Source organism: Microchirus variegatus (genome assembly GCF_963457635.1).
Source record: "Microchirus variegatus genome assembly, chromosome: 13".
Classification (NCBI taxonomy): domain Eukaryota; kingdom Metazoa; phylum Chordata; class Actinopteri; order Pleuronectiformes; family Soleidae; genus Microchirus; species Microchirus variegatus.
Genome location: NC_139814.1, coordinates 11,354,010 through 11,365,583, shown reverse-complemented (window position 1 = coordinate 11,365,583; position 11,574 = coordinate 11,354,010). Strand labels below are relative to the sequence as shown.

At 39.4% G+C, this 11,574-nt stretch overlaps 2 protein-coding genes across 2 annotated transcripts; both read left to right on the top strand.

Moving 5' to 3' along the window:
- Window positions 1-549: 549 nt before the first annotated feature.
- hax1 (HCLS1 associated protein X-1) lies at window positions 550-3,562 on the top strand. Its single transcript, XM_083900234.1, has 7 exons — window positions 550-699; window positions 1,189-1,436; window positions 1,591-1,763; window positions 1,859-1,922; window positions 2,219-2,352; window positions 2,970-3,090; window positions 3,180-3,562. Exons 1-7 carry the CDS (start codon window positions 635-637, stop codon window positions 3,251-3,253), a joined length of 879 nt encoding a protein of 292 aa, XP_083756360.1. The 5' UTR covers window positions 550-634; the 3' UTR covers window positions 3,254-3,562.
- Window positions 3,563-5,709: 2,147 nt separating this feature from the next.
- aqp10b (aquaporin 10b) lies at window positions 5,710-8,888 on the top strand (the record flags this gene model as incomplete). Its single annotated transcript, XM_083899481.1, has 6 exons — window positions 5,710-5,796; window positions 6,704-6,830; window positions 7,879-8,016; window positions 8,109-8,227; window positions 8,374-8,591; window positions 8,669-8,888. 6 exons carry the CDS (start codon window positions 5,710-5,712, stop codon window positions 8,886-8,888), a joined length of 909 nt encoding a protein of 302 aa, XP_083755607.1.
- Window positions 8,889-11,574: the final 2,686 nt, after the last annotated feature.

Genomic DNA, 11,574 nt, shown 5'->3' with positions numbered 1-11,574 from the left:
CACGACCTATTCTCTTAAATGTTTACTTTCCCTGCTGATATTGGGTGTTGGTATGCAGCTATGCTGCTGGTCCAGACATGAAATGGGGTGAAAAGACTTGCATAGGTATTTTGTACCTGTATACAATTTTAAGATGTTTGTGTGAGAAAATGTGCTAAGAACATAATTAAAATTTGTGCTAAAAAAATTGTTCTGGTCACATACAAATTGTGGTAGAATAGCCTTTCACGTGATTTATAATAGTTTAGATTTTAAAATTAATATAAACCTTTTAAAAAGAACTGTTTTAATGGATTGTATTAAAGGAGTGTGTCCATGGTAGAAGTATTGAAATATATATATTTTTAACATTCAACTATTAATATTATACAGGTGTAATTAACTGAAAAAGGATTGCACTTCATGTACACAGTACAAAATGTAAAGAGCCGAGCTCGTGCTCCTTTATTCTGCTGCGCGTTGCTTCTTTTTTTTACGGTACTGCATTTTACGGCTGACGTCATTCGGAATTATCCAGAACATTTTACGACACTGGCTGTTGACATCTACGCTGTTTTACCCTGGACGCACAAATATTATGTATATATGTTTGTTCTGATTTAGTTATGAGTGTGTGACAAAGCGACATCGTTCAATGAGTGTTTTTGACTTATTCCGCGGGTTCTTCGGGGTGCCTAGAGCCCGCCACCACGACCGAAGGTAAAGTTAAATGGAGCCGAGCACACAGCTGTTTGAGCTAAGCTAACAGAAGCTAACATAAGTTGTTTTACTATACTCTGCGTACTGCCGAGGTAAACGAGTATGAAGCGGTTCTGGAGGCCCACAGCTCCACCAGAGAGAAGCCGAAAAAAAAAAAATTCTGGCAGGAGAAACGTAGGGTTTTTAAGGTCGTTTAAAGTCAAGTTTTTTGACTTGGCAATATTTATTTTATTTTTTTACATTAGTTACATGATTTATTACTTTCCTTTAATCTATTTTATCGTATAGTTTGGTGTCTTTGGTTCAGCAACCTTTCCCAAAAATCCGAATATCTGCTGATGCTGCCATTGAGTTAGTATTATTGTGCGTCTCAGGTAGTAATGGTGAATTGTGACATTTTATTGTAATCCATGCCTTATCATCGATCAATTTCTCCAATGATGTGAACTTTGAACACCCTTCAACTCTACTGCATGTGTTATGTGTTAGGGATCCCTTCTTCGATTTCATGACTCATGAGGACGATGAGGACGATGATGAGGATGAATTCTACTACGATGGCTACCGGGGAGACCAGCAGGATCCCTTCGACAGTGCCTGGAGGTTTGGCTTTAGCTTTGGCCCGGATGGGATGAGGATCCAGGATCCTCCGATGTTCGGCCACGTCCTCAGGGAAATGGAAGAGATATTTTCTCAGATGGGACACTGGGACAGACAGCCAGAATTTGGACATTTTGGTACAGACATTGAGTCATGATAATAAATGCTAATATACAGGATTTAGAATGAATCAGATGAAGCACTCGGATACCAACTCTGCCTTTTTGAGCAGTCGGTTTTAATACAAAAACCTGTTTTTCTCATTCAATCTCACTGCCTTTTATTACTTAGGTGTTCCCAGCATCATGCCACCGCCACCATCTCAGGACCGAGTTGAGAAAGGAGGAGGATCCTGTGGGAATCCACTGAGAGACTTTATGTTTAAATCCCCTGACCAAGACAGACAAGGGCCACGACCGGGTCCGTCCAGAGAGTCCAGGCCTGATGGTTTCCCCTTTTCCAAGGTAAAGGAAACATAATCCATTATTTATTCAGTGTATTGTCATGGTATTTTATTACTGACACATTATTATTGTTTTTATATCTATTTTTTTTGAAGTTCCATGATATTTGGAGACAAGGGCCTACGAAAGCCCCTGAGGAGGAGCGCAAAGAAGACCGAGGTGAGTGATGTTTTAAAAAAAAACACAAAAAAACCCCCACAGGAAATGTACATTTTTGTTGTCTGGTGTTTGTGTCAAAAAATAAAGATTATAGATACTTTGTATATACGAACAGTACATCATAATAAGAATATGTATATGTGGATGTATGTATTGGCTAATAAGCTTATTATGCTTATTTCTACGCCTGTGTTTTCAAATGTTTTTTTTATCTTTATTCTTGTTGTGTTTTCATATGTGTCTGAAATAAAGTGAACCCTGCTTTGTCTTCTGATTTCGTTTACGTTCCTCCTCAGATCTGGACTCTGCTGTGTCCTCTGGGGGCCTGGATCAGATTTTGTCGCCACCTGCTGGTCAGGCACCTACTCAGCCCAGCATCCGATCATTCTTCCAGTCAGTCACTGTTACCAAGGTGGTGAAGCCTGATGGGGTGAGTGAGAGAGACAGTTAACTGGAATTAAAATGACTAACCTCATGTTAAGATTCTGTCACAGCAGCTGTTTCATGCAGAGCAGATTTTTTTTACAGTAGGAAAATATGAAAGAGTGACAGGGAGTAAAATTCTTGCCAAACTCTATAAAATAATTAGCAGTTTATGCTGTTTTCACCAAGTAGTTTATCTGCAGTATCTTACATCTCATGATTTAAGCCACATTGATCAAATTCGATTCAAAACAGATAAGATAACATGTACCTTTATTGATCTGTGGATGAGATTTAGCTCTGGAGGACAGAGCTCGAGAGTTTGATTTTTGACCCATCTTCACACATTTACACGGGCAAAAAGTGAGTAAGTAAAGTTTATTTATATAGCACTTTTCACAGATAAAAATCACAAAATGCTGTATAAGGAAACATAAGCTGCATGGATTCTGATGTGACCATTCTCATTCGTGCTGGATGGCCACATACTGAAATGACACAGGAATAGATGATCACATTTCTTTGTCCACACAGAAATGAATAAATCAGATCCAAGTCACATCAGTCTGGGCATCTGAACCCGTTTTCTTTTCTGTTGTTTCTGTTGTGTCGTCTGTCTGTCAGACTGTAGAGGAGAGGAGAACAGTTCGAGACGGTCAAGGAAACGAGAAAACCACAGTGACACGCTCAGGAGGTCCTGGAAATCTGGAGGGACCAGACGACCAGAGTGGACCTCTTCTACCAGGTGAGTGTTTTTATACATATATCATTTACTGTACATGCTTCACAGTATTTATTAGATATTCACATTTTTTTCTGTCTATTTAATTTCAGGTGGTCAACGCCCCTTTGGTGACATGAGAGATGATGGGTCGTTATTTTCCAACTTCTATAAAGGTTTCAAATAACATGTAAAAAGAGGTAAACTCTCTGAACTGAGTGACCTCAGCTTATGTTGCCCATGAGTGTCTCTGTAGATTTGTGAGTTTACAAACACAAAGTGTAGATATGTGTATGGTCAGAGCAATTTCATGACCTACATTTGCCAAAGTTGTTTTGAATTCAGGTCACTGTTGTGATGGTGACATGGACCACACGGCTGAGAAAGTGCTGAACAATTTACACTGGAACACTTTAGTTTAGTTTTGTATCGTTCTGCAGACAATGGCCTGTTTGTATATATGTATGACAGTGTGTTAAAATAAATAAAAGGTATATTTACATCATTTTCACTCATACGTTCTTGTGTCTGAACACATGGGTGAAAAAATTTTGATATTATTAATATATAATAATTTCTATTCTTCTAGTTGAAGTCTTGGACTCTGGTAAACTGTTGATACTGGTCCTGAATAACGTAGAGATGCTTTGTGTATATTGTGTAAATGAGTTGCAGATTAAGAAATGTACATTTCAGGGAGCATCCTCCCCCAGTCACTGTGTGCGCGTGCGTGTGTGAATACACAGTCACATTATGGGGACAAAAAGCAAGTCCCCATAATGTAGATAAACTATATTTTAAGGTTAGGGTAAGATACCTTGTGTGTGTGTGTGTGTATACAGTACATGCACTCATATAAATGAACTTGTATTCCTCAAAAACAGCAGAAAATGAATCTCTGAAATCATGTTTGATTTCAACCAAACCATGACATTTCAAAATAAGTCACCAGCATTATTCAGGAGTATGTTTTTTTCTTCTGCAGTAAAATTACTGCGTCAGGTAAAAATGCCAACATAATCTTTCACTGAAGCATCAAGAGGAAGTGATTTATTTTGTTATTTCTTTTTAACCAGGCAAAAGCCTCATTGAGATTAAAACTCTCTTGACCTGGTCGAGCTAAATGTCAACCTCTGACGTGGATTCAAATCTTATCATGTCCTCGTTTGTCTGGGAACGTTTGGCTGTCATGACTGACTGTCTGCGATACAAGTTTTCGTGCTCAAGTTTCACTTCTCCTGTGTGAAATGGAATGGCTTTATTCTTGACTCTATAGCGCCACCATGAAGAGAGGTGGCTCAGTGTTAATATTCTCCTCACAAACTATGTGTTCCTCTGCGGTACAGGAAACATATTAATCTGACCTTCTTTCCTTTAACAAGTGGACAAAGTGTTTCTTTAAAAACAGTGAAAAAAGGAACAATGATGAAAGGCATATGGAACATTAAAGCACCTCGCTTCACTGTAAGTGCACTGAAGTAAACTGTGTATAGTAATATGTCTAATTTAAGTTCCCGGTCCAGTAATGGAGTGGATTTTTCGGCCCGGCCACTTATATCCATCTCTGTGTGTGTGTGTGTGTTGGTTTGAGCAGGTAAAAAATAAAAAGAAAGAATGATGTGAACCACAGGATTACTCATAATAAAATCACCCCCTTTTATTCTTCACTGGAATTCATATCAGATCGCGACGCAGATAAAATAGTGCTGTTAATGTTTTTATTCCACTGTTATACAACCTAGTGCATCCATTTCATCACATATCACACCTTGTTGGTTTGTACTGTGGTGACATGTATATTTGGGCATGTTAAATGAAATATAACAATCTTTATTTCTATATAAGACTTAGTAAAACAAACAAAAATGTACAAATAAAAACACGAGTTTGCAGACCGAGAACAAGAATCGGCAACGATTCAACAAGTTCAGTTATATCTGGAAACATTAAAGGTACGTTGTCGGTCTTGTTCGCATCTAAACTTATTGTAGATTATACAGTCTTTGGTTCATGTAAATATTCTGAAACATTTTGGAGTTTAACATCTCAGGGACACACTTTTCTTGATTTAGATGAAGAGGCCTGTCAGCAGATCCAGTTGTGTGCTGTCATAGGAGAACAAGTGTCATCCATCCACTGACCAATCAAATGAGAGGAGCAATCAGAGGCCATTCTGACCAGGTGAGATGAGGGAGAACAACAACAACCAAGTGAGACTCTCTCTAGCAAGCTTTTCTGTGTGTGAACATGTCTTTGTGAGGACATTTTGACTGGTCCACACAACTTAAACAGGCTTTTAAAGAGGATTAATACCTACTCTTAGGGTTAGGTATTTAGTTGTGATGGTTAAGGTAATGTATTTTGACTATGAGTGTCCTCGAAAAGAATGCAAATCCAGCGTGTGTGTGTCTGTGATGAATTATTCTTTAATCGTGCATGTGAGGACACCGACCTGCTCCTCAGCCTTGCCATAAAGCGTGTGACATCACCAGCAGCTCCAGTATGAAAGTCCACACTGTGCTCTGGCAGGCAGACGGGTCAGAGCCACCTGACGCCTCCTCCTGCAGCAGCAGCAGCAGCAGCAGCAGTGTCCCAGCTTTGACCTCTCACCTCAGGCTGGACGGCACAAAGCAAAGGTCAGGGATGGAGAGGCTGCTGAGAAAGTGCAACATCAAGAACCAGCTGGTCAGGGAGTGCATGGCCGAGTGTCTCGGCGTCTACGTCCTTATTGTGAGTATTCCTTTCTAAAGGGCAGTTTCAACTTAAGAATCAACTGTTTAATTCACCTTCTAGTACAGAGTCGATAGAACAGACAGTAAAGAGCAGTAGTGTAGGGCCTTTTATTTTCTTCGAAGGAAGGGACTTTTTGTCAGTTTTATTTCTTTGTTTTCCAATCCCAACTTGTTGTCGTGGGAGTGAGACGTGTATCTCAGATTAATGATGTCTGCAAAAGTGTCCTTAACTGCATGAGGCTGAGGGTGAGGAAGGTCAAGCACATGCACACATGATGTACACATGTCCAGCAGATACAGGAGTGAGTTTTAAAAAAAAAATCCATGAATCTGCCATTTTATTCACCTTTTCTCACCTCGTTAGTAAAAGTCAACAGGAAACACTTCAAAGCGCCGTGTGCTTGATCTTGTTTTTAAAGCAGCTAGTGAATCTTCAGCATAGATAACCAAGGACTTTGGCCTGGAAGAGTCACTGTGTGGTGGCATAAAAACGGGCCGTGCTGGAGCTTCTTCACTTTCTTTTTTTTTTAGTAAAGACTGAGGAGGGTTTGTTTATTTCTGCTGCTGCTATTTGTGTTTGTGTGTGAGAGAGACTTGGATTTATTACTCTCTTCTTTTGACCTTTTCAGGCAGAAACACTGACCTTGTCAGGACCAGTCGTCAGTTTAGGGGTCTACTGTTTGAATTGTGGTTGGGGTAAGGTCAGGGATAGAGCTTTATTTATTTACGACGTGAATCGTAAAGCAGCTTCAATGAAGTCCATAAAAGTGGAGAATCCTCCCTGTCAGCACTGTTTGTTTGTGTGTGTGTGTGAAGATCCCAGCGTTGCTGTCACACGTGATCTGCTTTTCAATGGAGACTTTTCAGTTTTCTCAATGCAGCTCTTCATCTCTTTGTGCTTGCAGCTGTTTGGATGTGGCTCCGTTGCCCAGGTGACCACGACTCAAGAAGAGAAGGGACACTATCTGTCAATCAATCTGGGCTTTGCTCTGGGAGTAACATTGGGGGTCTATGTGTCAGGCGGAGTCTCAGGTAGGAGACTGTAGTTATTAATGTTGTTAAAATGGTTTAAGTCTCTTTATAAGAACTGAGGGAGGAGTCAAAATATCCTCGAGGTTTCTTCTCAGTCCACTCTGTAACCCGCCCCTCAACTCTGACACTATAATAATCATACATGGCAGGTTGCACTCTGGGTAACGTAGGAGACCATTCTAATACTGTCTAATAGTCTAATACTGGATCAGAGGTGTTTTTTTTTTTTTACATCTGCTTTCAGGAAAACCACATTTATGAACCAAATAACAAGTAACTACAATGCAAAGGATTTATGAAATAAAATATACATTTTAGGACATGAACAATTAAGACTCACTCCTGCTCCCCCAGTTTTTCTACACCAGAGGTGTAGAAGTTTTAAATACTTTTTCTTTAACAAATAGCTAATTAATTTTAAGCTTTATCACCTCAAATAGTTCATATATGCCTTTCTACTTAAAAAAATATATGAAATGAGAGGTTCTCTGATTCTTATTTATCTTATAATGAAGAACTGAAATCAGCAGCTCGAGACTGATTGTAGATTAAATGTACATACAAAGGGGAATTATAGTTTTCTCTTTTTTCCCAGTAGATTAAAACATGTTTAACCCTTAGTGGTCAGATCTGTGCTGCAGGTGCACCCTTGATAAATTGTGGGAATAATAGACAACTCCTTATATGGACGTCCCGTGAGTGGGTGTTTATAGGTCATATATTCAGGCTTTAGAAGGTTTTTGTTATTTCTTATGTGTTGTTGAGTCAAAGTTAGGATTCATTTTATATCCCACTTTTAGCAGTGATATAACGTAGCAATAGTTCTGCAGAAGTCACGAAATAGACCTTTTTTTTTTTTTCATAAAAATGAGCTAAGTGAAGTTTGAAATGTGACTTATTTCCAAATTTCACTTATTCAATTGTCTTCAGGTTGTGCTGAAAAATTATATAAGATGCTTAATATTGCACGTCCTTATGTTTAAACATAGTAATGGAATAAAAGCCATGTGTCATGTCAGACCTGATCTCTTGATTATTTCCTTTGCAGGAGGCCACCTGAACCCTGCAGTTTCTCTGAGCCTGTGTGCTCTGGGCAGACATCCGTGGCTGAAGCTGCCTTTCTATGTCTTCTTCCAAGTGCTTGGAGCCTTTTTGGCCGCAGCCACTGTCGGTCTGCAGTACTACGGTAAGATCTCTTTCTCTGAAATCAGAAGCACAGGAACCAATGTCCACAAGCTACAAACGGTGTGCTTCGTGTGTGTGTGTGTGTGTTTGCAGATGCCATACAGACGTTCAGTGGAGGAAATCTCTCAGTGTCAGGTCCCACTGCCACAGCTGGGATCTTCTCCACCTACCCGAGTGACTACCTCAGTTTGTGGGGGGGCGTCGTGGACCAGGTCAGACACTGTCACCGTCACCTGTACTTTAGAGAAAGAAAACTTTCTATTATACATGTGACAGTAGATGTCATGAACACAAACCATTTTACACATGATGATCATTTTGCTCCTGCTCATTAACCAACTGTTCCCTTGTGTTTCAGGTGATCGGCACAGCTGCTCTGCTGCTGTGTATCCTGGCTCTCGGGGACCGGAGGAACAACCCCCTCCCTAATGGTTTTCAGCCCGTCCTGGTGGGAGCTGTGGTGCTGGTGATCGGCATCTCGATGGGCTCAAACAGCGGCTACGCCATCAACCCAGCCAGGGATTTTGGGCCTCGCTTGTTCACGTTCATCGCAGGCTGGGGAGTGGATGTTTTCACGTCAGTGATTTCTCTCTCATTCTGTTTTTGTCTGTAGTTGAAGGTCTTATTCAATTACAAATGTGCTGTCATTGCAGGGCTGGAAAAGGCTGGTGGTGGGTGCCTATAGTGGCTCCATGTGTCGGAGGGCTGCTGGGAACACTGATCTATGAGCTGATGATTGAAGTCCACCATCCTCCTCCTCCTCCTCCCACTGCTTCACCTGAGCTTCAAAGATCATATCAGGAAGCCAGTGAAAGCAAAGTGGAGCTTGAGATGGAGGTGGTGGAGCGAGACTGTGAGAAACGGGTCTCTTAGTGGTTTCAATTCAGCCCCAGTACACTAACATGTCAACTGTCAACTGTAAATCAAACATTTTTCCACAATTTGGATGGATTGCTTTGATTTTGTTGTACAGACGGTGAAAGCTTGTCCTTAAAGGATTTAAAAAAGTACTTGCACATGTATTGTGTTAACTTCATCAGGTCTAAACTTCTGTCGTTTCATTTTCCTCTCAGTCTCAGCTGCACTTTATGGTTCAGATTTGTTTTTAAATGTACATTCCAGGCGAATGTAACGAGAAAAAACCACCAGTTTGTGAGCAGCAGCAGCTCTGAATGATCACGTTAACGTGGTCCTTTAATAACACTTTCATTTGAAGACGACGATCAAGACATTTTCATATTGCCTTTTAGAATAAGGTCATTCTCTGAAGACAATTATTTTATAAGGGATTATATGGTTTAAGTGTTTTTTCAGCTTCTTAAATGTGAAAATGTTCCAATTTATTTCCTTTATACGACAAAGAAATCATCAAAAATTATTAATTTGTTGACAAATTTCAAAGTTTGGGAAACTCTGGTCTGACATTTTATGGATCAAACAACGTTTTAAGAGAATAACTGACGATTATGAATAATCTATCATGAAAATAATTGTTAGTTGCAGCCGTAAACGTGTCATGTGTTTCACCTTAATCAGATTATAACAGTGGTGAAAGTAGTATTCTGAGGAAATCTTGTTTCATCACATTTGGAATCTAAAAATCTTTGTGTTTATATCGTAGGATTTGATTTGATTTCTCACATTTTAAATGTCTAATAATTCCAATTTAAGCAAAGGAAGTTTCCTACAGTTAACTCCTGATGACGACGGAGAACCTTCACAGACAAGTTTATTCAAGGGAAAATATTCAAATTATGTTCAATGTGCTTCAGTTCTGTAGTCCAAAATTCTCAGACCAAAACTTCAAGGTTTAACATCCAGGATATTAAAGGTGCATTATGTAATAAATCTAAAGCAACTGGCTGTAAAATCCTCCTTATATGTCACAGAGACTCAGGAATAATATTCATATAACATATTGAACTCACCTGAACAACAGTACAGCTGAAATTTGTGCATTAAAAAAAAGTTTTTGCAGACCAAAAATCATGTTTTGGCATTTGGCGCCACCTACCGCTGTCTACAAATCATTGCAGTCAGTAGAGTCTCAGCTGCCGAGCAACCACGTGTTGCCAGTTACGTCGAAACGAAACCTAAAAGACCTCGGTATTTGAATTTGAATATAGTAACCGTTTTTGGCCACATTCTTACATATGGCACCTTTAAATATAGGCACCTGCTTCTGGCTAAGTGTATATGAGTAATTTAAAAAATAATGCCTTAGTCTGAACAAGCACAATAAATGATAACTGTGTCTCATCTTCACATGAACCTGCTGAACAACTCGGACGTCGTCTTCTTTTACACATTTATTTTGAAACGGCACAAAAGTGTATGGCATTTCAGCAAGCAGACCACAACCATGGAAAAAGGAAAATGACATGAAATTTCCACTATTGAGCTATATAAATATGATAGTATGACATATAAAAGATACAAACAAACAAACAAACGTAATGGCCTCCATCATGTGACCACGAAGGCTGTTTTTTTTTGTTTTTTTTGTTGAAAACGTGACTACGGCAAGCACGGATTCTGTAGATAAAAAAACAAACAAAAAGTGAAACCATCTCAAGAGATAAACATTTGTATTCATACACATTAAGACAACACAACCCCCACAGTCTCACTCTGCTTTGTAATTACAATGTATAGCTACCTCAGGGGGGGAGATTCTTTTTTTTTTTTTGTTAAACTTCTAATTGTATTTGGGGTGGAAAAGAAACGGTACAAGTACAAATACTATACGTATTCACATATCAAGTTACTAAAACCAGAATGCTTTTTTTAGTGTAATTATATGTATTTACATTGCAAAACTCGTACACATATACTACTGGCAGGAAACCTGACCTCTCTTCTTCTTCTTCTTCTAGCTTTACGACTAACATCACCACACGTTACTCACACTACACAGGCTACAGGTCTGCAGTAACCTCGTCTCCTAGTGACGCGCCTGCCGAGACTCGGGGCTCGTGTTTCTGTCGCAGGGGACGTCACACTGTGTTTATAAGATTTGACTCAAACTGACTCACAAATACCAAGAGCAGTACTGTTTCATATAAATAAATACTATATCAAAAAAAAAACAAAAAAAAAACAGTGTCAAATTCTACAAACACTCCCCGTCGTGTGACAAATGTATGGAAACGGTTGCTTGGGATCAGTTTTTAGCAGCAGCTGGTGCTGTTAGAACTGATCCAAAGCCAGAAAAGAGCAAACAAATACATGTGTACAATGAACAGTGAAGTACAAAAGTATCAGCACTACAGCTACCATGGTTACAGTGGGAGGTGTATGTATGGGTTAAAATGTGTGTGTGTTAAATGAAGTAACAGGTCAGTGGCTTCACTCGGCGATAGCGATGCGAGTGATGTGATCAAATGACACTTTTTTTTTTTAGCGACAGTATAAATGATATAGAAATGCTTTCTCTACAGTGCTGTTCCGTGATCACATGGATTTTTCAGTTAAGTGATCGGGTAACATGATCAAACATGCAGATACAATCACACAGAAGAGGTGCTATAGATTTACTGTAGCTAAAAAAAAAAAAAAC

Coding starts and splice junctions, on each gene's coding strand:
- hax1 (XM_083900234.1), top strand. CDS start 635: ATGAGTGTTTTTGACTTATTCCGCGGGTTCTTCGGGGTGCCTAGAGCC. Junction 1,437..1,590: donor GCCAGAATTTGGACATTTTG/GTACAGACATTG, acceptor TTTATTACTTAG/GTGTTCCCAGCATCATGCCA. Junction 2,353..2,969: donor AGGTGGTGAAGCCTGATGGG/GTGAGTGAGAGA, acceptor TCTGTCTGTCAG/ACTGTAGAGGAGAGGAGAAC.